Source organism: Phoca vitulina, unplaced genomic scaffold, assembly GCF_004348235.1.
Source record: "Phoca vitulina isolate PV1807 unplaced genomic scaffold, GSC_HSeal_1.0 scaffold4, whole genome shotgun sequence".
Lineage (NCBI taxonomy): Eukaryota > Metazoa > Chordata > Mammalia > Carnivora > Phocidae > Phoca > Phoca vitulina.
This window is the reverse complement of record NW_022589707.1, coordinates 58,002,097-58,027,631: the sequence shown is the minus strand read 5'-3', so window position 1 is coordinate 58,027,631 and position 25,535 is coordinate 58,002,097. Positions and strand designations below refer to the sequence as shown.

Genomic DNA, 25,535 nt, shown 5'->3' with positions numbered 1-25,535 from the left:
GCTGTCAACACCCAAGAGATACTGAGGCTGGAGGTGTGGATCAATACACTCAGAGAGCTCTTACATGGCCAACAGCATCAGGCTGACCTGCTTCTCTGTCTTCTGTCACTTGCTCCCTCTCTCAGTCTCCAGAACAGTGTCTTTCTGACCTTCTCCTGGTCCTCCTTGGCTCATAGTCTTGGCCCAGGCTGTTTCTTTTACCTTGATAACTCCTGCAACAGCACTTGACTTAGCTAGAACCGTGAGCCCCTTAAACAGGTGGGGTCTCTCTATCGCACCTGCCCAGAACCCTTGCAGCTCTTATCAAAGTTGGAGTTGCCCAATTACTTGTGCAAATTATTAGATTACCACCTGCTTCCCCTTTTGACTGTGAGCCCCATCATGGGAAGGGTCTGAATATGTCTGGTGTCCTACTGTGTGCCCAGAGCCTCCTGCTGTACCTGCCACACAGGCAGCACTCAATAAATATCTGTGGAACAGGGGTGCCTGGGTGGCTCAGCTGGTTAAGTGTCCGACTCTTGGCTTTGGTCTCCTGGTTGTGAGATCGAGCCCTGCATCGGCTCTGTGCTCAGCACAGAGGCTGCCTGAGATTTTCTCTCTCCCTCTCCCTTTGCCCCTCCACCTGCTCAATGTGCTCTCTCTCTCTCTCAAATAAATAAAATTTTAAAATAAATATCTGTTGAACAAATGAACAAATATGTGAGTAAAGGAGGGAGTACGTGCATGAAATGATGATATGAAGCCAAGTTAGAGAGGCAGACAGGTGAGAGGTTTTTGTTCTTTTGAAAGATAGACAAGGGAAAAGCAAATGAAGCAGTAAAGTGGGAGGAGAATAAAGCAGGTGAAGCAAATGGTTGGAAAAGTAGGAGGAAAGACAGAAGGAAGGTAGAGAGTGGAGGAAAAGAACAGAAGAGAAAGGAAGTCCCAGGGTCTGCTTTGCCTCCTCCTATCTCCTGGAAGGGCTGCCACAGCAAAGGGTGGAGTGAGGCAAAGGCGGATATGCCCCCCCCCCCCCCCTTCGAGGGCCAGGCTGAGCAGAGGGTTGGGGTAATTTCAGTTCTCTCCATATCACCTGTAAAGCTTTCCCTTGCATCCCTGAGGATTCGAGTCCCAGTGAAAAGCTCAGCATTACATCACCTTAGTCCCACCACGTTTTACTGTACCCTCCACTCCATTATGAGAAGAACCAGTGAAAGAACTAGCCCTCATGGCAGGAGCCAGGAATAGCTGACAAACCTTTCATGGCACATTGCATCATCTACTAACTCTCCGATCGCTTTCCCAACAATCGGAGGATCAGCACACCCAAGGGAGCAGGTGTTACTCATTACAGAGCAGACCCAGGAATCACCTGCTAGAGCCGTGTCTGAGCTCTCCCCATCTGTTCCCAACAAAGACCAGCCCCCACCCCACAACACAGTGGAAACCAACTCACCCAATCTGATCATGTAATATTATTAAAACTATCTTTACAGCCCAAATGGCAGTTAGAACTAGTAATGGCAATAGCAGAAATGTTATCATCTGTTGTAAAAGAAATCGCTCTCGTTAATTCTCCATTTCGGATGCTCCTCTGACGGGCTGCTGCAGAAGTGACTGACGGTGCTATTCTCTGGCTCACAATATAAAACCCTCTCCCAAAAATGCTATTTAGTCGGCATCACCGATATTTGAAAATTTAAAACCGAAATGGTAAAAAAAGAAAAAGCAAATTAATATAGTATTTTCTCAAATGGAAAAGAAGAAAGGCCTAGGAGGAGTCTGCCAAAAAAGAAAATGAATTGGTTGCTGAGCAGTATTTCAGAACAATTCTAAATAAAAATCAAAACTTACTCTTAAAACTAGAAGACTCCTTGTGCTGGTTTTCATCTTCTAATGAAATTAACCTTAAAATTAAAAAAAAAAAAGTTTAGTAATCTAGTTCTGAAAATTTTATATTTATGATACAGCCAGATTTTTCTGTACAATATTACTGCACTTACAACACAAAGACGTGTGCACACACACATGAACATATAGTCATTTACATGCTATTCATTTTTTTAAGAGGAAATACTTTTGCTGGCTTTTTCCTCTCCTAAGGCTGGTTAGTAGCATCTTAGTAACTGAATTTGGTTTCATCATAAGTCATATATTCTGTAAATATCTAGGTGGGCAGTTAGGTATAACTAAAATAGATACTGTGCAGTTATCACTTTTAAAAACGTAGTTAAAAAACTGATGGGCAAGTGAGTGTTTATTCTGATTCCTGCTGTTACAGGAGAGGACACCTCAGGAGGTTAGCTAAATTACTAAGGCTGAAAAGCAAAAGCAGGATCCGTCTCAAATCCAGAAGACTGTCGCCTACTGAACTCTCACCATACCAGTTAAGATCACGGCAGAGACATATCACCACCCTGAGACTCAGCTGGTACCTTTGAACCTCCCCCTCTAAAGCACCTTTACCTGCTATTTTTGAAAGAAAAAAAAAATTTCTTGCTAAATTTCCATTTTGCATCTAAAACAGTTACTGGATTACACTTTTTGAGCTTTTAATTTTTTTTTTTTTAAAGATTTTATTTATTTATTTGAGAGAATGAGATAGAGAGAGCATGAGAGGGGGGAGGGTCAGAGGGAGAAGCAGACTCCCTGCTGAGCAGGGAGCCAGATGTGGGACTCGATCCCAGAACTCTAGGATCATGACCTGAGCTGAAGGCAGTCTCTTAACCAACTGAGCCACCCAGGCGCCCACACTTTTTGAGCTTTTAAAAAGAAGTACTAACATAATGGAGAAACCTGAAATTAAGGAGAACTAATCGAGACAATCTCGGGTGGTTCCTTTCTGAGTGAAGGCTAATACTTTGATTGCAGTAACATATATGGGTGAAAAGAAGGTACCAGAACTCATTCCAGGTCCTGCCTCTTACTACACCAGGGGCCATGGGCAGTCTCTTCACTTCTTTTGAGCCTCACTGCCATCATTTAAACAATGAGGAAATGTTGGCATTGATTACACAAAGGGTTGTTGTGAGAATGAGTAGAGAAAACATATAACAAAGCACCTGACATTGCACTTAGTATATAGTAGAGCTCACTAAAGGGTACTAAGCATTACTGTTATTACCAGGAATAGGTTAAACTGCTTCTCCCTAAAATAGTTAATTTTATTAGTTTCAGATCATATTCTATAGCTGTTCCCACAGTGAAAACCTGTCTTTGTTTTACACTAAAGGAATTTTCTAGTATTTGCTTTAAAATTAAAAAGGCTTGGGGTGCCTGGGTGGCTCAGTCGGTTAAGACTCAGTCTGACTCTTGATTTCAGCTAAGATCATGATCTCAGGATCTCATGCGTTGAGCTCCATACTCAGTGGGGAGTCTGCTTGCGATTCTCTCTCTCTGCCCCTACCTCCACTAAAAAAATAAATAATAAATAAATAAAATTAAAAAGTCTAATACTGGCAGCAAATACTTCTGTGGGACAAAAATATATATTTGAAACTTCAGAAACACAGTAAAAATACAAGCCAGTTTTACCACACAATTATCATCTAAATTTTTTTGTGTGGAGAAAGAATCCCAAACGGAGGTAAGGTAATCCACTTTCCTAGGTCAGCCAGTTCAAGACTAACCCTGTTCCTGCAAGCCCTGATATCTCAATAGGAAAGGATTCACACTGAAACTTCCTTGCTGAATGGGATCAGGACACATCATGCACCACATATGTTGAGAAATTTGTCTCAGTAGGTAACATGACCGGAGGCCCCTTCTCTGTAAAGTGGCAAGAAATGGAGATGGAGCAGTCACTTCCTGCACTCTGCTTCACAGAGGAAAAAACAGAAGGTCTGGAGAGTAGGAAACAAAATGTCAGAACCCAACACTTTTGTATGATAACACCTTAGTACTCGATGTCTCCTGAGGCAATCTCATAGGTTATTTCCTTCTACGAGAGAAAAAGCCAGGGGATTTCCTATCTGGGACAGGATTCTGTAAATGATGGTAACAAAAGGACCAGATTGGGTCCAGAAGCCTGACAGAGCAGAAAGCTGGGGCTGAGGCCACCAGAGAGCCAGAGAGCACTGCAGACGTGTGCCTTTTCTCGTCCCAGTCAACTCCTCACAAGTGTGCTAACACCCGAGAAATGCGTCTCTTATTGGGATGAGTCCTGGCCGAGCAGGACTATGTGCAGGCCAAGTCTGGGCTTCATTTTAATACATCAACCCAGAGAAGTGAGGAAGTAAAGCAACTGGCCTGTGTTTGAGACCCCAACAGACTTGCCGCCCTTGCCTGTGGAAATAAAGATTTTGCCAAGAGAAGCAGCCATAACTTACTGCCTCGGCTCCTCCACAGTGGCCTCTGCACTTTCCTGCTGGGTGATCTTCCTTTCTTCTTTCTCAATCAGTTTTTTCATAGGGTCTTGTAAGCTCTTGATCACGATAATGAAAAGGAAAAAAAAAGAAAAAGAAAAATCAATAAAAAACTCAACTTCCTCTGGTCCAGAAACCAAACCTTGAATTCAAGGTTTGGGGAGGTTACCTTTGATCCTATCAAGTAGACAGAAAAGAGATTTTAAATGTTCTCAGACCCATCCAAGAAATACTAGCCTATAGAGGAGAATTGTTTTGCCACTAGATTTATGCTTTCCCCTTCGTGATAAGTTATTCAAAAGAAGGCCTTTTGGCTATTGCTAACTTTATTTTCCATCTTTAACATGCAGCAAAGATAAACATTCTGTTCTGCTTGCAGCCCACACACTGACAAAGTAGAAGTTTTCTCCCCCAAAGATGAGACAATTTCATTTTATTTTTAATTTTGTTTGTGATTTTATAATCTAAAAACAGCTTTTGAAAAATAAGAGAAAACAAAACCTTTTTTTAAGAAAAAACAAAACAAAACAAAATAGTGGCTTAACATATTCTGACAACTCCCACAAGTGGACAGAGCAGGTGCATCCAAATCTTTGTAGATTAAAAATGGGTGGGAATCTTTTTTTGGAACATAATTTCTTGGAGTTATTGTTCTCAAGTTTCATTAAATATTTAAGGAAAGACTGTTTTTAAAAATCCAGTGCCTAAAAACTGTACACCAGCAGCAAACCTGAAAAAAGCAAAACATTTCCATAATAACTGAATAATGAGTTATAAAAAAGAGATCTCTACTTGTGGTTCTAATTAAACCACAATTACACAAGAAACATCTCAAGATACTTAACCTGCTTATAATCTTAGAACCTTTAAAATCTGTCCTTTGGGCCTTCCTGTCTCGTCCTCCTTCCCCTTCCCATCTTTCTCTTCTCTAGTGTGACCCACACACAGAAGGTGACAAGCACGTTCCCTACACCAACTCTGACAGATCTGTGATGTCTAGCTGCAGGTTGGACGGAGATGGTCTGGAGACAGAGTCTGCAGAGCAGAGCTATGACGGACGGCAGTGTCTGCTGTGGATGCCAGGTGGACACTGGTGTTATGCTCTCACTCCCTATACAGAATAATTTCCCTACAACACCCAAGCAATCATGGTACCGTTTTTCTCAAGAACCCACAGTACTTCTGTATTTCTTTCCACTTCTAGTCTAAACCTGTCTGCCTGATTTGAAAGATCTTCTAAGATGGGATCCTATCCTACTCTCCCAGATTGCTTCCCTCTGGCTTCCAAATGGGAGCTTTCCATTCACGTAGGCCTGTCTCCTCATCGCCTTCTATGTGCTAATTGCCCCCTTCCTATCTTTGTTCATTCTGGTTCTTTACCCAAAAAAGTTCCACCTATTTGTCCACCCTCAAAAGTCTGATCAGTCTTTGCAAAGCCCAGGTCAATTACTGGTATTTTCCTTAAAGCTTCATTCACTAAGCACGCCAAATTCAAGAAAGTCCTTCCATCTTCAAAGTGTATTTACAGTCCTATTCACATTTGATCATATCTATTCTGTATTATGTTTTGTTTCTTAAAAAAATATTTTTTAAATTAGAAAAATAATAGAACCACATGTAGAATGCTTGGAAAATTAAAAAGGAAAAACTACTCATAATTTGATTTCCCCCCAAAATTAGTTATTATTTGCATGTATTTCCTTTCTGGTTTTTCATACTCATACTACTTTATATAATTGGAATCATTGCATATAGATGTCTTCTTAAGCAATATAAGATGTGTACATATTTCATAATAAAAAATATTCCTCATCAGAGAATATAAAAAAGATTTTATATATCATAAACATTCCATATTAAATTAAAATAGGTAAATACACATTCATTCACCATTTTTCTAACATAAGGTCAAGGTTTTTTCATTGAATGAATATATGTGCTATGATTGTAGTTCTGAAGCATTTTCTTGCATCCCAAAGGCATTGCCATCATCGGTAAGGACTATTTCTGGACATTTAGATTAGTACACTTGGTCAACAAATAGTTTTAGAGCATTTACCGAGAGCCAGGTGCTGTTCTGGCTGCCGGAGATACAATGGTGAACAAGACAGACAGAATTACTAGTTAATGATGGGTCTAAGGCAGGGAATTAACATGGGGGCTACAAAGTGACTGGGTCACTACTTCAGTTAGCAAGAACATCCTCTCTTGGAAGTGACATTTCAGCTGAGAGTCAGAAGACAGGCAGGAGCCATCCATGCGCAGCTCAGGGAGAAACGGAGGCCTGAGGGCAAAGGCCTAAAGGAAGGAATAGCTCGGCTTGGTGGAGGAACAAAATGAATCCACTGCAATTATAATATAGTGGGCAAGAGTACAAGTCTTAGGAGATCAAGATACAGAGGTCAGCAGGGGTCACACAGGGATAACATTCCTTTACCCACATTCATCAGTATTTAACATTGTGCCCCACTGGCTTCATCATATTATTCTGCCCTTTATATCTCTCCAGTACATGACAACGAAATGGGATCCATGATTATCAGCTGGAGGGGGAAATGTGATAAAGGACAGTATTGGAACAAACAAGGCCACTGGAATATGGACTGTAGTCTAGATGTTCTTCTTTTTTAAAATCATATACCCCAAAGCATCTGGTAAAAGCTGGGCGTGTGTGTGTGTGTGTGTGTGTGTGTGTGTATTTTGGAAATATGCAACCATAAGGAGAAGTTCAACAGATGTCAAAGACTTACTCTTTTCAATAGATCTGCCAATCACAGCATTTTATTCACACACAGACACACACACACGGACACACACACACACAGACACACACACACACAGACACACACACACCCTTCCAGCAGCTTTATTGTCCACAGAGTGGTCCAACTCTGGTCAGAGTGAAGCCGGGAGTATTTTCAGCTGAGGTTCTGATGGCCCCAAGACACACTTTTCAATTCTGTGACGCTTTGTCCAGGCCTCCTGGTTTGCTCAATTACCTTCTCATTGCATGTCCTTCTCAATCAGCACTAGGCAGGGCCAGGACATGTCTGCTCTCAGCCGGCTGCGTCTAGCTGCCACAGGGCTTGCCTAAGCCCCTGAGATGCCCTTGACAGCTCCATGGTTATCATCCCTTCTGTCTCCAGGCCGACCTCCCCTCATAACCACACTCCAGCAGCTCTCAGACAATCCCTTTGTAATGTAAACCACTCCTTCCTTCTTTTCAACCCCTTCCCTGTTGGGCCATTAGCAGGGACTCAATTGTTGGCTCCCTGTCACCACAATCACAGTTAAGTCACTATTGTGCTTCACCAACAGAATGGCTACAGTTCCAATCGCTACTTTATTATTAATAATTCCTGTTACCATTGCTCCTCTCTTCCTATTACCATTGTCCCTATAACCATTTGACTGTTGCCACTCAAGAGAGGTGCTAAATATGCACGTGTTTGGTTGATAAATTAATGTACCTAAGGTTAAACTTTAAGGTTAAAAATTATAGCTCTTTAGCTAGGAAATTCAAAGCCTTAGGGGAATAACAGGAAAAGCTTTATAGAACCATAAGCAAAATTAATACTGAACACCTGGGCTTATTTATTAAATATTAGAATTTTGAGCTAAGGGGAATCTTGTGTGGGGAATCTATCATGGGGGATACAAAGTGACTGGGTCACGTACCACAGAATTCACCCATCTAAAGTACACCATTCAATAGTTTTTGGTATAGACACAGAGTTGTGCAACCATCACCATAGTCAATTTTAGGATATTTTTAAGTGGCATCTTTTGAAGCAAGAGAGACTTTTAGATCAAACTGAGCTAAATACTCCTCCATACAGCAAGGGTAAAAAACCACAACAACACATATGGAACCTGTTTCTTACAAAGATGATAAACAATATAGCTAATAAAGAAACTTAGAGGCACTTTGAAACATCACAGAGCACGAATCACATCCCCTTTCCTCTCTCAGCACTAGTTCCTGGGTGTGCCTGTCCGATACAGGATATTCTACATGGTGAACCAGTGCTTTCTTCAAAGTTTGATGAAAAGGGCTAAGTGGGGGCCGCGGTGGAGGTAAATTCTTTATAGTATTTTAAAGTCCACAACTCAGCTGAAAATGCTTAACCCTACAGCATCTGTAAAAGTCAGGGGTGACAGCATTTTCTGTGTGACATGAACATCTGGTCAGGCAAAATGAGCCTAAGAGGCCTGGCTGATTGCACAGCCAGGGGTGGCCATCAGATGGAACTACTTTGAATCAGTGGCTGATGGAAGCCACATTCAAATCCACGTCCAGAAATGAAACGTCAAAACACTCTGTTTCTAGACCCCAAACCCAACTAGGTCCTTCATTAAAATTGCTTGTGAAAATCACTATGTATTAGCAGCAATACAGCATCGTGCAAGAATGAAACGTTTTGTACAGAGGAAAGAATGTTTTTAGACTAAGTAACCTTTCTCTGTTTAAGGCTGCACTGACATGCTAATAGTTTCCATCAATGCTTAAATGGTTTCAGGAAGCACACACACAATATATAAGATCAGCGTGACAGAGGAAATGCGCAGACTGAGCTTGCAAAAGTGTCTTAGAAAGGAAGCAGCTTAATATAATAATGGGAGTTACTACTTCCTGTATTAGGAAAATAAAAGCAAGAGCAACATTCATCTGAATGAAAGCAAAACTACTCAGCAAAACAAATTTCACAGACAAAAGGCTAGCAGCCAGCCCTAATATAATGACCTAAGTTTAAGTTTAGCCTTGACAATCGAGTGACATTTTCTCTAATCTTTAATTACGACATTTAATTTTCTTAGGCTACTTTCCATTAATTATACTGTATGCATATGAAGGTGCCAAGTGATTGTCTATAAAAGGAAATGGAAGTGCTGAAAATAGTGAGGCATGGTTAAAAGATGGTGAACTCAGTTGGGTGTGTGTATATTTGTGTTTATATAATTGGTAGCACATGAGGAATAAAAAGCAGAGGCCAATGATGTGTATGAGATGCACAATTCACAGACGTTTAGCACACGTGGCCTCCCCACCCATGCAGTTATAAATCTCTGAAGATACTATATAAGGAGCACTGTTAATCTAGGACCAGAAGGAACTCTTGAATTGTACTGTAGAACAAAAAGATTAGAGAAAAATAAACACAATCATAAGTAAGATATATAATCTTGTTCTTTAAAATACGATGGAAAATTGTTACTGGGAAGGCATCACAGTGTCCTGGAAAGAGGTGCACTATGAAAATAGATCAAGTAGTGCTGGGACATGGAAAAGGGCATTGGGGGCTTCTGCTCACCCCTCAGAACAATGGAGTTAATGACAAGTATACCTTCCTTGGAACACTGAGGATTAATGTAGATAATGCTTCTGCACAGTACCAAGCTCATTGTGAGCAATCAAAATGTGCTTTCTTATCAACAATTTTTCAAGGTCGAAAAGGAATTAGATGTCTTAAGGGCTCATCTTGTGTTAGGTACTGCACTCCATGTTTACACATCTCACAAAACCCAGATAAACACTGTCTTCCTGGTTTCCTGATATGGAAATGGAGACTCAGGTGAAGTAACTTACTGAAGGCCATTCAACCATGAACAGGTAGAAGCAATATTTGATTCCAGGTCTTCTACAACTAGTTAAGAAATAGTATTGAATAGCCGAGCCAAGAACATTTACTGAACTCCTTCATATGAAGTGCCAAAGGAGATTAAGGAGACTCCACTCCAAACTGTAAAAGAAGGGTCCTAGGTTCCTAGGTATCTGAGGGACTGACATACAGAGGATGTTTTTCACCTATGTGCAAACATTTCAAAGTGTTACTTTTAATTGAAAGTTTACAACCGGACTTTTTAAAGGTGGCCCTTGTGCCTTCTCCCGCCCTCCTTGCCTCACAGCCGGAAGTACCCCCTTGAAGAAGTGACATGTGGTGGAGTGGGAAAAGCATGAGCATCCTTGTTCCCAGAGCTATCACATCCTGGGCATGTGGCTTTGGACAGATGACTAGACCTTTCTGAGCTTTGGTTTCTTCATTTGAAACACAGGGGGAAAAAACCCAAGTAGACCCAACTTCTCAAGGTTATTTGAGGATAAAATATATGCACTTTCTATATATTACTGCTGAACCTAACAGTATTATTAATTATAATATCCAACCTTGGCACATTAGAGTCACGCATACCATGACAAATTCTCTGAGACGTTACTTCACCTCACGTTTAGCAGAGTTTCTGGCATTAAGTAACTGCCCACACAATGATAATATTTTTCCATTCCCCTCGAGTAAAAGTAAGGGAATGAGAAGCAAAGGATGGAGAGGAAACTTACCGTTATGAGGAGAGCCTGAGCTACCACCAGCTGCTTGGAAGAACCAATGCCAGTCATCACAAAGGATGGACGGGACTGATGATCAGCCACACTCTGGCTTGTCCACCTCAGACTACAGTGGTGGCCATGGTCAGCCCCCCTACACACTCCTCTCCCATGACTTGGATGCATCTCAATTTTGCAATGATCTGGCCTGGAGCAGCTTGGGGGAAAAAAATCATTCTGCTAAATGCTGTGTAAAGTAATGACACTGAGAAAAAACTTGAAAGTCTACAAGGATATTCTGGATGCTCGCCATGAATAATTGCCATGTTGGGACTGGCAACTAAAATAGCACTGCAGAGATATTTACCCAATTTTCATAAAAACTATTATGGCTTTATTTTCAAAGCAAGTAACTACAGAGCTGTGTGGCTTGTCGGTAAATGTTCAAGTGATTAACTGAGAAATGTGGAGGTGGGTGGAAGAAGGCTGTTAGGCATACAAATTTGAGAAAAACAAAATCTAGAGAAGGATGTTTTTTGAATTGTGAAAGCTAAAAGCATTTTGGTCTCCAGAATGATGTTCCATATAAGAGTGCTAAGTCCTAGACCCCAGGAGAGAAGAAAGGGAACATTGGCACATCTGTTTCAATGGTTATTTTTGAACATGCCCAAAGTTAGGTTTTCAAATTCAGGTTTCCTTAGTTAAAATCCTGGCGCAGGGCAAAAGCCAGTTGCAAAGTCAAAGTACATTTTTTTAGAATTAGCCCTGTTTGCAGGGTGGGAAGCCTCCTTGCCTTTCTTGCTTGCAGGCCTGCCCTGCCCTCTCCTATCCCTGGGGGAATTCTCTCAGCCCAGACCAGGGCCTGCAGGGCCAAAGCACAGGTTTGGAAATGGAGCTGCCAGAGCATCTGTGGGAGTCAGGGAGGGAGTGGGTCATCCTGGGCGAGGTCTGGGACGCCTATCCCACTGCCATTCACAGCCTTGCCTGCGAAACTCACTGCAAAACTAATCATCTAGGGTAAAAACAGTAAGGAACTTACACTAGGCTACAGAACCTGGCAACCTCAACAAAACCCTCTGTATCGATACTACCAATGGCTGTCTTCTGGATCCACTTTAGAATTCTTTTTTTTTTTTTTAAATTTTTGTTTTGTTTTGTTTTAAAGGTTTTATTTGAGAGAGAATGAGAGAGAGAGAGAGCACATGAGAGGGGGGAGGGTCAGAGGGAGAAGCAGACTCCCTGCCGAGCAGGGAGCCCGATGCGGGACTCGATCCAGTGACTCCAGGATCATGACCTGAGCCGAAGGCAGCCGCCCAACCAACTGAGCCACACAGGCGCCCAGGATCCACTTTAGAATTCTTGATAAATCCATCCCTATGACCCCCACTGTGGGACCACTGGTGCCACCACCACCACTACATAGCCGGGAAGTGTCAGAGCCGAAGTTAAAGCCAGGTCTGGCTGTCTCCAGAGCTTCTGACCTTACATACTTTGTTTTATCATATATCCAGAGTAAAACACCTGGCTTTCCTGCTAAAAACACTGGAATGGGGCACATCACAGAACTCCATTTTACTACTGACCATTTTCATTAAATATAGGCACTCTGATCTCTTTAAAAAAAAAAAAAAAAAAAAACAGAGAAGGATATGCCTTCCCCTCAACCGGCTCCCAGTGGGTGTGTCCACTTTTTCAAAGGGCCCCCAGTGCTCACTTCTCTATAAAGACATCTAACTCAACCCACATAATAGGGGAGAAAAGACCACTAATACAAATAGAATTTTAGATTTTTCCAGGGAAAAGCCAACTCGACTCCACAGGGGTATTTTGCTTTTGCCTTTGTTTTTGTTTTTGTTTTGCCTTCTCTGAAGCCTGTTTTGGATCTGTGGGGAAATGTGTAAGTAAACGGCATCCTGGAAGGATGAAGTAAACATGACCACATCTGAGGGTTGGTAATTTAAGACAGGGCACTGTTTTCCTACAGACAGCATTTCATTTAGCTTTCTAAAAAAATGCTTTTAAACTCATGGTCTAAATTACTTTCTCTAAAAAAGTGACAGTGCTTTTGAGATATGGCTAGAAATATTCCATTCCTATCTCCATGACTATTTCTACCATGTGAAAGACATTCTCCGATGATTTGGAATCAGTATAAAATTAACATTAATAATAACCCATGCAAAATCCCTATGTTTAGTAGCATTTTAATGAAACAATAAATATTTATTGTTTGAAAATGCGAGATTAGAACATTGCTTCTTTTATTGGAAATCACTTCAAAAGATGGTTCTCTCCACTTTAAACTTGAGCTTTGCTGTATTTAGATTAAAAGAATTGTAATATTAAAAATTTTTTTTGTAATATTAAATTTCAATGCTAAATTTCCCATAAAGTTAAAATGCTACAAAAATTTATTAATCATAAAATTTAAATGATGAAGGATTATGTCAATAAAGGTACAATTAATAGAACCATATCTGGCCTGAGTAAAAAAGCAATAGTTGTCACATAAAACATTACCACAAAATATTTGCAAAATGTCAACAAAGTCACTTGGGTATTTTTCAAGTTGTAAGAGGTGGAGACTCAATTCATTTTTACAATAAAATTATTTTGGGAAAGAATGACACATATTTTCTAGAGAAAGGTTCATTAGAAATAAAACTTAAAACTTCTGGGGCATGAGTTATATCCCTGTAATTCTGCAGCAGAAGTCTCTTCCCTCCAAACAGGATGCATTGAGTGTTTAACACATTAATTATCATCCTTCATCAAGCATAAAACTAAGAGTCAGGAAATCCAGCTGCAGTGGCACAATTACCAACACTCAGAATACACCCTGCAGCAAAGAAAACAAATGGGTTGCTTTTCATTAACAGAGCTTGGCAAACCTCTCCAAAGACAATGTTTTCTTTCCAGCCAGAGTCCCAAAAGGCATTTCAGGGGCTATTTGCTTAGGTAAATCCAGAGAACAAATAAATTGTGAAAATATTTATTTGAATTTCAAAATATCCATTATCAATATATAGTGCCATTCAGAAGAAAATGACATCTTGAAAATGACTCAGTCAAATCAAAATCTTTTAAATACAAGGTATGTTTAAAAAAAATGCATTAGTGCAAGAGGTTGCTAAGTCAGGTAATATCTTCATGCTTGGTGGTAATACACAAGGTATTAGTGATGTTCATTTTCATGTTTTGTGGCATGCAGGATGATATGTAATATGCCTCTATGTGGGCAATAATGAGCTGTGTGATAACAGGGTTCTATTATATAGGTTTAGGTCCATATAAAGAAAATAATTAGTGACTAGCTTGTGATTCTAATATAACATCATTGAAAAGTCTAGACGAATAGCATTCTAGAAAAGTAATAACAGCCTAGTTTAGTTGGTTGATTACTGGACACTTAACATTCTTAATATTACTATAATTATATTATACCTCAACAGATATATTATTTCTACTGAGTTTATATTACAATTAAACCATAAACTGTTACTTAAACCATAATTTAAGGAAGACTCTGGGGATGTAAAAGGCAATGGATAGTCATGTGCCCAAAATATTTGTAATTATATCCTGAACCAGTGCCATCAAACTTTCACGAAATTCTCTGCCCAGAAATCCTCTAACATAATCAGCTTGATCCTCTCTGCAGGATAAATATCATGGCAACAATTAAAGAGCCATATTTTCCTCAGCACAGGAGGCCAGAGCGACACATAAGGATTCTTCCATGCTTGTGGCACAACTTCAGTTTCATAGTGTACTTTATATGCAATTAACTCAAACCTGAACTTCTTTTAAATCGTCTTTGCAGAAGGCATCATTCTATCTTCCACCTAGCTGATTTATGTACAGTTGTCTTTCAAAAGACAAACTCTGAAACTGTATTTATTATAAAATAAAATCTGATGCACATACACACCTTAAAACCTAAAACTCTCTGCCTTATCAAAGAATAAGTGACGGGATTCTGTTCAGGCCTGTATAAGAAATGTGAAGAGTGTGAGTTGTAATAATTTTAATCAACATGGCTTGGTCAGGATAGCTGCTTCCTAAGGTGATAAAAGTGGGTAATAAATTATGGGGAAGGAATACAGTCCTACCAACAATGGTAATATTGATGATGTGATAAGAAAGGCTTTGGGGTCACTGGATACAAACATTTGGCTGGACAAAGGAGGATACCTAGGAAATAAAAAGTCCCTCCCCTCAAGTGCTTCAGTCCAGCTGACAGAGCAAAAAAAGGGGCACATTCTGAATCCGGTTACCATGCAGCACGTCAGCGAGTGCCAATAAATGAGCAAATGACCAGCTGACGGGAGGATTATGAAGAACAAACTTCACTGGCCAGATGTCCTGTCTGGAGTCAGGGCAGGTGCATCTCAAGGTGAGTGAACTATTTTGGGTTCCTCTTGGGACTTTCATTTAAAGGGCCAGGGTCTTAAAGGTTTCTGTCTTAGTACTTTTATAGATGCAGTGACATTATAAACATCTCAAAATCAGAGAGGTGTTTTAAAGCAAAAAAAAAAAAAAAAAAAAAAAAAAGGCTTTTTAATGTTTTCTCAAGCAAGGTGATGAGTCATTTACAAACTGCCTGAAAAATTAGAAGGAAGGTAATTCCAAGGTATTAACAAGCTCTTTCCTGGTCTTTTTTCCCCCCAAAGATATGACCTGGCAACAAAGTACCTAGTGTTCTCTCATTCTCAAAATCCTTTTGGAACCCAAGTCACTTCCTTCTCAACATGCATTCTCCCTCAGCAACCAAAATGATTCCACACTCAGTTGCAATCCTGAGAATCAGATATCTGCATATATCCCCTTTAAGTTGAGAAATCACTGAGTTTAATGTTGCTTTTTCGACTGGAAAATATTCCTGTAGTCTTACAGGAATCTAATTCTGTATTAGATGATACTCACAGAATAAAATGACATTTGTCAGAAGTAACAGAGGAAAGAAAAATACCTTTTCAAGTGAGCATATTTGAATTTAATAATTAAAAAGTTATGGAGTATACTAGACTTGTACAATCTTCCCTTTAACAACGTCAAACAAGTCATTTAAAGAAGCAGGACCAGTCCCCACAATTCACCTTCCAGTAATACGTACCCCAAGGTTCCAGCTGTGTTTTTGTATTGCTGTGACGAATACTTATGCAAAAAAAGACTATACTAGGGGACATAGTTCCCTCTTTGACATTGGGAGTCTGTTGCAGTAATGATGATTGCTGCCATGGACACTCTGATGTAAACAAAACATTACTTTTCATAAGATTTTCTAATGGCCTCTCTAGCTTTCATACCTTTAATGTAGTGAATTCATATGGTTGATAACCTTTGAAGCTCTCGTGGATGGCTGCCATAGTGTGAGAAGTTTTCTCCCAAAAATGAAGCAGAGTGGTCTGTAAGGAAAGACAGTGCAGCTATTAATGTTTCGAATGCCCAGATCTAGCCACAGGCCCTGGAGAAGGGTGCCCACATAGGATTCCAACTCACCTCTGCAGGCTTGTTTCCCATTATGCCCCTTTATACCTTGTATTTCAGCCAAACTCAATGCTTCCCAGTTCCCCCAAATACTGCCTCCCATGGCTAATAATGCTCCACCATTTGGGGACATTCTTCTCTCTGTTTTCTATACTTGTCCCATGTGATCCATCCCCCAAAACCCAGGGATCATTACCAATCTACTTTTGTGATCTCTCCACTGATTCGATTTGTCCCTCTTTAAAACCTCATTGGATTTTGTAGAACTTATTTCACTTAGCACACACACCCTGCTTTCTCCTTGAAGTATAGAAAATATAGTCAGACTGTATGTACTATCTCTGATTTCCTTCTGAAACTTTAAGTTCCTTGAGGACAGGGAATTTGGTCTTACTAATTTTTATATTCCCTACAACACCCAGAATTTGGCCTCCCACACTCAGTTGGTGCCCAAAAGCACTGTTGTTGGATATGAGTACTATCCTGAAGGAACACAGGCTAGAAGGAGACAAAAATTAATAGTTCCTTGAATTATGACAACCTGATGAGTAGGTGACTGACGGTGCCATGGGAAGTAGAGGCCACAACGCAGAGTGAATTCAGAGGAGGCTTTCTGAAGGACGCAATACTCAGACTGGTACGTCAAACAGAGGGGACTATGGAAAGGTACAATGGAGGGGAAAGGCACTCAGGCAGATGGAACCACCTAAGTTAATGCAGGAAAGTGAGAAAGCAGTGTATGCACAGGAAATAGCTAATATTCAGTTTGAGTAAACTGTAGGTCTACTAGAAGGGAAAGGGGTGGAAAGTAAATTGTGAGCAAGACATTCAGAACTTCATAATGCCCAAACCATACTTTTAGCTCCAACACTGTCCTTCTGTCCCCCTAAACCTTGTAACATTCTTGGTTCACTATAACCAACATCACTTTGTTACCTGGTACGTTGCTAGCATATGAGACAACAGATTGCATCGGCTTGCTCCAAGAAGATCCACTTTCTGACACACATCCATCTTCAATTTGTCAAAGCTTTTTTTGGCAAGGCGTACTTGTGTTTGTACCTATGAAAGTAAAAGGGAGCTTTTGAACCACTCAGACTCTTAGGTGGTTAAAATTTGCCAGTGAGGGAAGACCCATAGTGGGCTTATCTCTCTCACACAAGAAAACACCTTTGAAAATTCCAGGCAAGCGAGAAGATCCTACAACATCCATTCTTTACCTTCAAAGGACTTCAACAACAGTACTGCATATGATGATTTTACAGCAGATTTGCCATCCTATTTGTCAGTCAAAAGTTAAAATTCCTCTCCTCTCAGAGCATTCACTGAGTAACCATGGTGGGGAGACATCTGGAAACATGCACAGTGGCAAAGGAATAACCTTCACCCTGTTGTTGTTTCCCTATATTTCTTTGAAGCTGACTTCTGGTATATTCTTCACTCAGCTTCACTAATGCTAGCATCTTACATAACACAGTACATTTGTTAAAAATAAGAACTCAACACTGACACAATCCTATTAGCTAAACAACAGACATTATTCAGATTTGACTAGATTTTCCACTGATGTCCTTTTTTCTGTTCCAAGATCCAACCGAGGATACCACATAAGAGAATTGTGACACAGCCTAAAAAGCTGATAAACTTTCAAGTTTTTATTACTGAGTATGTACACAAGCAATTCTCCCTCTATCCCTCAGCCATGTAGTAGTTCAAAATGGAGGTCAGTAAAAAATTCAGAAATGTCAATTCTATACATTATTTGATAATAAAATGGAAGCTTTTAAGGGGTGCCTGGGTAGCCCAGTTGGTTAAGCCTCTGACTCTTGATTTCAGTTCAGGTCATGGTCTCAGGGTTGTGGATCGAGCCCCTCTTTGGGTTCCATGCTCAGTGCAGTCTGCTTGTCCCTCTCCCTTCCCTCTGCCCCTCCCCCCACTCATGCTTGTGCATGCTCTCTCTGTAAAATAAATAAATCTTAAAAAATAAAATAGGTTTTAAAAATTATACAGCTACTTTAAAAAGTAGTTCAAAGTAGTTTAAAAAGTACTTCAAAATTTCTCCTTCCTCAAATCTGAAGCATCACCACACTGTATTTTAACCAGGGAAAGCCAGCCAAATACCGCTTTATTTCAGATAATTCATGCAGTTGTAGTTAGTAGGTAGATAACTGTTAAGTAATGGTAAGTAATTACTCTGGGAGTAATGCTGACTCTTTAGTGATAGTTCTTCCATCACAGGATACCAGGAGGCAAGGGTGATGTCTACCTTGATCACCATTGCATGTTCAGCACCTGGTGACCTGGTACAAAGCAGGTGCTGAATACATATTTGGTGACTGAATGAAGAAATTTTCCAGGCCATTTCAAAAGGTAAAGTGCCTAAGTACCATTTTAAGGTATAACCTACAAAGTTGTTTTAGAAATGATTTTATTTTTTAATAAAAATAAACATGAAGATTATTGATATAAAACATTAATTTTTACCACTGATAATACTAGTTAGAGTCACAGCTTATAAAATTATAGGGCATTCTATAATAATAGCAACAATTGATACAACTGTTACCATTTACAACAATTTAACAATTGAAGCAATTTAACAATAGCTACAATTCACAATTAATACAATTGATACAATTGAACAATTAATACAATTCACTTACCACATGCCAGCCATTCTCTTTTAGGCTATGTTATTACCCTCTCTGACTGCTAAGGGTAAGAGGATTCATCTGGGAAAGTAACTAATGAGCACGGCTGCCATTCTAGATTAGCCTGCCTGACTCCAAAGCCATACAATTCTGCCTCTCAAGCAACTTAACACTGGTCACTGGAAAATCAAGAAGCTCGGAATTATGATTCTACCCAGAAACCCAAGTTTTTCCTGTAGATTATATGGAATTGGAAAAAAATGAGCCAATGCATTTAACACCATTTTGATAGAATTAATATCCTGTATGAATAGGGTCTTGTATCTGTAACTATATAAAACATTTCCTAAGAATTCTTCTGTATCTTTGGTCTACAGGCCCGGGAAAACCAGAGAATAGAAGCCATCTAGCTGCTCCCAAACTGACCACACCATGAGCTTAAATAAATCCGGGAGCTCAATCATTTCCCACTGTAGAGTGGAGAAACTCTAGGCAAAGATGCCTGGAGCACAGACTATAAAATGAATTTAGAATTAGTTAAAAGTAGTGATTTTCTATCTTCCTTTGAGAGGAATAAGGAGACACAAAAAAGAAAACCCAAGTTCCAGCTTTGCACAGTGACAGTATCGTAGCCCATGAGTTTATCTGAGGCATGATTATTGCTAATTGAAAACCCAAGTTCCAGAGGGAAGAAATGGGAGAATGTGAAGAGAAAGATGTCTCAAAGCATCTGAGAACCTCACTGCAAGCCCTCACTGGTTCACCAGTTGCTCAGGCCAGGAAGACTTCCTCAATGGGATCCTGAGAGGCATCTGTCTCCACCCTTTTCTTCAGAAGGGGAAGGAGATTAATATGGGTATGAACTTTCACATATGCATTCATTCAGCACATATTTGGTGAGCGCCTATTATGTGTCAGGACTAGTGCTAGGTACTGGGGCCTCTATAAAGGAATAAGACTTGTAGCAATGGGTCAGTAAATACTTATGAATGACTGCGCTTAGGAATAAGGACCCTCTAGTATTTTAGAGAAGACTAATTAGCAACTATATTATAATGCAGTGGGAAAAATACAACAATAAAACTAAGAGTGCAGGACAGGGATTGATTAATGCTGGTGGTGGTGTAGGGCAGGGACATAGGTTGATGTCATTAAAGCCCCAAATACTGGCCTCCCGGTATCCCCACTCTTTGCCCTTTAACTTTGTAGGCTCCTCCCACTCTGACTCGGGGCTTGGCATGTGACTTGCTTTGGCCAGTGCGATGTTAACAAATGTGATGAAACTGGAAGCTTGAAAAAAAAAATGCTAGCATGTTTCCACTTTCTTGCTTCTCTGAGATGGCCATGAGAATATGCCCAGGCCAACCTGAGAATATGTCTAGGCTGGCCAGCTGGAGGGCTGTGAGAGTCTTGTGCATGCAAGAGACACAAGGAGGAGAGCCCAGTTGTCCCAACAGATCAGCCTTTGGCCAGCTGACCCAAAGAGATGTGGGGGAGGCCACCATGATGAGCAGAAGCCCTCCCTACCCTATAGCTGACCACAGACTCATGAGTGAGCCTAACAGAGACCAGAATTACCCTGCTAACCCACAGACTTGTAAGCAATAAGAAATGCCTATTGTTTTAAGATACTGAATGTTAGAATTGCTTATTTCACAGCATTATTGTGGCCACAGATAACGGATATAAATGATAAGCAGGTGGACAATAAAGGCTTCTGAGATGAGGCAGGGGGATATCTGAGCATGAATAGGAGTAAACAATAAATACAACGTATCCACAAGACTGGCCTGCTAATGGGGAGGTTCGAGATCTTCTAATTAAATGCAAATTAACTTGGGGGGCTGTGGATTTTGCTTTTTCCTTTACGTAGATATTCTTTTATCCTATAAGAAAACTTACTTCAGTTGCTTATAACACAAAGCTCATGCATTAATATCCTTTGAAATGTGCCTTAATTTATTTTGTTTAATTTTGTAAAGTAATTTTAGAAACCTAGAAGAAGACTTCAACATTTGACCCAGTGAGTTCTGAAAGGCCATATGCTTTGTGTGTCAACAATGATTATTAAAATACTTAATGCACTGCTGAGTTTCCAAATGTTGAGTCCTTTCCCTGCCAAACAAGGAGGATGTTACACTGTTGGGCATTTTGAATATGGTAAAGTTCATTTAATATTTTGTGCTTCATGTCTACTCTCTAAAACACATTTCCAGTCTGCACCCCAAGGACAAAGCACCGAGGACATAGTCAAGCACAGGCCACCATCAAGAGTCCAATTTCATATGCCTCCAGATGCACTTAAGTGAAAAATGTTTTATTATTCCTTTCAATCCCAGATAAATTATATTCAATTACATAAACATCTTGAGGAGCTCCTGTGGTTCTCAAAGTTCTTTAAAAATATCTTTAGTCAAATAAATGTACCCTTTGTCTATTTTTTAGTTTTATTTCTGTTGCCCCACCTTTCTCTTCTTATTCTCTAAGCTCTAGGAAATGATCACGCATATTAAACTCCCTTTAGTGTGAGTCCTGCCTTCCCCAGGCTGCAGAAATTCAGTTTATCAGAAAAGGGAGCAATGTCTTCAGTGCCAAAACTACAGGGCATTTCTCTGTACTTATTTCTCCTAACCTGAAATTCTACCTCTTATAGCCCCAACTTGAATTACATATAGTGAAGTCAAAGCTATTCATCCTCTTATTTCAATCTGACTTCCCCATCCAGTGGGAAAGGTCTTTATATTACTCCATAACCAAATAATCTGAGAGTGGTTTTTAAAATTTTTTGTGTTTTCTTTCCTTTAAAAACAAAATAAAGCAAAACTACAATCCTACTCTTACTTTTACATTTTCTTCCAGGAAATGACTCTGCCTTCCACCATCCACCCATCCAATCATTTAGCAAATATTCACTGAATATCTTCTACATGCTCGTAGTAGTGAGTGAAACAGAGGTGGTCTCTGCCCTCATGGAGCTGACAGTCCAGTGGGCATTTTCACATCAGTGAGAGCATAATATCAAACCAAATGAAGGAAAGCCCCACTGCCCCACAAGAATGATTTAGCAAGAATCTGACCAAGAGAATATTCTCCAAGAAAGCGGTGCTCAAATTCTATTCAGAAGGACTGAACATGATTAACTATGCAAGAATACTCCAGCAGAGAGAGGAGCATATGCAAAGGTCCTGGGGTGAGGGCAATAAGGCAGGTCCCTGAAAGCCAGTGTAGCTGGGTTGCTGAAGCAAGCAGAAGGATAGTAGGAGATGAGGCAAGAGAGGTGGGCTGGGGCACATTCTAGAGCACAGTCCTTGGAGGCATATGCTTAGGATTTTAGTTTTTATCCTAAAAGCTGCAGAAAAACAATGGAGGTCTTTAACCATGGGAGAGACAGAATTTTATTTTCAGTTTGAAAAGTCTACTCATTATAGTATGAGGATGGATTGGAGGAAGGAGACGAGTGTAGATGAGCATGGACCTAGAGTCAAGGGGAGATACAATAGTAGCTTTAAACTTGGGTAGTGATACTAATACGGAGAAAAAAGTGCTCTGATTCCAGAGATATTTAGGAGGTAAAACAGGTAGGACCTAGTGAGGGATTAGATGTTGGGGGTATGGAGGACGACTCCTATGGATCTAACCACTCCAAACCCAGTATCATCATCTAATTTGCCTTTCCACCAGATGTTTCTACTCATATCAACTTCTCATGGACACCTCACACCACATCAAAATTCTTGGTTTCTTTCCCAACCAGCTCTCAATACTCCTCCTTCATTAAAACTGATTTGTTCATCATATTTTCCTCTGAGGCAGCAATCCTACATCCAGGGAAAATTTTCAAGATCAGAGAATATAGCAATTATTTCTTTTGGCTTTAAGGTGCCACAAGAGAAAGTCTAGCCCATCTGAAGTCACTTGGAGAACAAACGGTCAGGTATTTGGCTTCATTAAAAGAAGATCTTTTTTTCTGGCCAGTGAACCAAGACCTTTGAGGGTCAGAGAACCAAACACCTTCCTGAATCACTTTACTGTATCACTTGATTGCATCATATACTTAGCCATTGGTGGCAGGAGCAATTTTGACACTGTATTATGCATGAAAGTATGTGTAAGAGACTGTGTGCACCATGTATGTGTGTAGGCAGCCAACTGTTAACTTAGGAGTGATCTGTTTTTTGGTCTCCCCTCAATAAAATCCTCACTCTGTTTTGAAAAATCTTCCTTCTCTTTATTCTAATCATGTGGTTTAAATGGGAGCTGATATATCCTTTTATAGGGCATTTCTCCACTCCCACTGACTGGCCCAAGGATGGCCATCTTAACCCAAGTTGAGTCAATCACAATGCATCATGGTTGCCTGATTCAGGGAAAGGCATCTGATTCCAGCTGGATGAATCAGAGCCCTTTTTAAAGGATTTTTGAACTTGGAACAAGAGTTTCATATCAATGGAATAATACAATGTAGTCTAGTCTTTTTGTGGCTGGATTCTTTCACTCAGCATAATCCCTTTGAGATTAGTGTTGTTGCATATGTTAGCATTGTGTTCTTTCTTATTACTGAGTAGTATTTAATTGCATGGATACAGTGTAATTTGTATATTCATTTGGGTTTGGCTATTTTGAATAAAACTGCTATAAACATTTGAGCACAAGTCTTTGTATGGACAAGTTTTTCATTTCTCTTGGGCAAATATCTAGGAGTAGGAATGTTAGGTCTTTTAGTAACTGTGTATTTAATTTTATAAAAAATTGCCAAACTGTTTTCCAAAGTAACTATATCATTTTGCATTCCCGCCAACAATGAATCCAAGTTCCATTTGTTCCATATCCTCATTAACACTTGGTATTTTCAGTCTTTTAAGTTCTAGCCATTCTAATGGATGTGTAGTCACAGTCATTATGATTTTAATTTGCATTTCTCTAATGACTAAAGATGTTGAAATTCTTTTTATGTCTTATTTTCCACTTGCATATCTTTGGTAATGTGCTTATTCAAATCTTTTGACTTTTTTAAAAATTAGGTTTGTCTTTTTATTACTGAGTTCTTTATATGTTCTAAATATAAATCCATTATCAGACATAAGCTTGAAAATATTTTCTTCAAATCTTTAACTTGCTTTTCATTTTTTCTTCTTTTGTCTTCTCAAGTTTTTTTAAAAAGTTGATTTTATTGAAGTGTAATAGATATACAATCTCCTATTAGTTTGAGGTATACATCAGAGTGATTCAATATTTTTGTACATTATGAAATGATTCCTACAATAAGCCTTTCATTTGCTTAATGGTGACTTTTGAAGAGAAAAGTTTTTAATTTTGATTATATCTAATTGTTTTTATATTTTCTGGTTTTTGTGTCTTACCAAACCATTCTCTAACATCATAAAGATATTTTTCCTGTGCTTTTTCTTCTGGAAATTTTATATTTTTAGCCATTACATTTAGATCTACGACCCATTTCAAGTTAACTTCTGTAGATGGTGTGAGGTAGGGGTGTTGGTTCATTTTGTTTTCCCCAGCAGTAGATATCCAGGTGTTCCAGCATCATTTGTTGAAAAATTATCCAAATGCCCATTATATTGTCTGTACATTTTTGGCAAAAACCAAGGCATTATTAAGTGTGGATCCATTTCTGGGCTTTCTCTTGTATTATTTTGATCTATATGTTTATCCTTATACCAACACCACACTCTTGATTACTACAGTTTTATAATGAGTCTTTAAGTCAGGTAGTATAAATCCTATGACATTTTCTTTTTTCTTTTTGTTTTGGTTATTCCAAGTTATTCTTATTATATCTTTGGGACAGCTTCTCCATTTCTTCAAAAAAGCCTTCATGATATTGATAGGATTCCACTGAAGCTACAGATTTACTTGGAACTGACATCTTAACAATATCTTCAGACTGAGGAAAATGGTATATCTTTTCATTTATTGGGTCTTTTAAAATTCTCCTAGCATTTTGTTTGGTTGATGTTAGTGCACAAGCCTTGACATTTTATTAAATTTATTGTAAAATATTTCATATTTTTTGATGCTATAAAAATAGAAATTTCAAGTTCTAACTGCTCGCTAAAAATATGATTAATTTTTATAACCTGATCTTGTATCCTATGATCTTCTTAAATTTGATTATTAGTTTTAAAAGATTTTTTTGGAGATCCCTTAGAATTTCCTCTCTAGATAGATAGATGGATGGATGGATAGATGGATTGAGTTATGGATCCGTGTGCATATATCATGTTATCTAAGATTATAGGCAGCTTTCCTTCTTCCTTTCCAATTTGTATGTCTTTATTTATTTCTCTTGCCTTATTGTACTAGTTTTGATAATGCTGAATAGAAGCTGGTGTGAGCAAACATACTTGCCTTGCTCCTGATCTTGGGGCAGGGTGTATGTGTGTGGGGGTGTTTAGTCTTTCATAATTAAGTATAATATTAGCTGTACATTTTTCATATATACCCAATGACAGATTGAAGATGTTCTCTTCTATGTTTAGTTTGTTGAAAATTTTTATCAGAATTGGATATTGGATTTTATCAAATGCTTTTTCTGGTTCCATTGAAATGATCATATAGTGTGGTTTTGGTCTTTTCACATAGCAAACTATGTTTACTCATTTTAAATTGATCTCCATTCCTTGGATTACCATATTTTGTCAAGATTATATTAATTTCTGGTAAAAGTCCTTGCTCTGAAGTCTATTTTGTCTAAATTAATATAGCTACTTA

General features: G+C 39.3%; 1 protein-coding gene across 14 annotated transcripts in view; it reads right to left on the bottom strand.

Annotated features, from left to right (window-relative positions):
- The window catches only part of ICA1 (islet cell autoantigen 1), a 142,041-nt gene that overhangs the window by 25,161 nt on the left and 91,345 nt on the right, over positions 1–25,535 (bottom strand). For all 14 annotated transcript variants that reach the window (XM_032402050.1, XM_032402053.1, XM_032402061.1 and 11 more), the window contains 4 exons: positions 17,092–17,217; positions 15,975–16,073; positions 4,308–4,402; positions 1,834–1,886 (listed from right to left, as the gene is read on the bottom strand). In XM_032402050.1, coding sequence (XP_032257941.1) covers positions 1,834–1,886; positions 4,308–4,402; positions 15,975–16,073; positions 17,092–17,217 — 373 coding nt within the window. The remainder of the gene's footprint in view (positions 1–1,833; positions 1,887–4,307; positions 4,403–15,974; positions 16,074–17,091; positions 17,218–25,535) is intronic.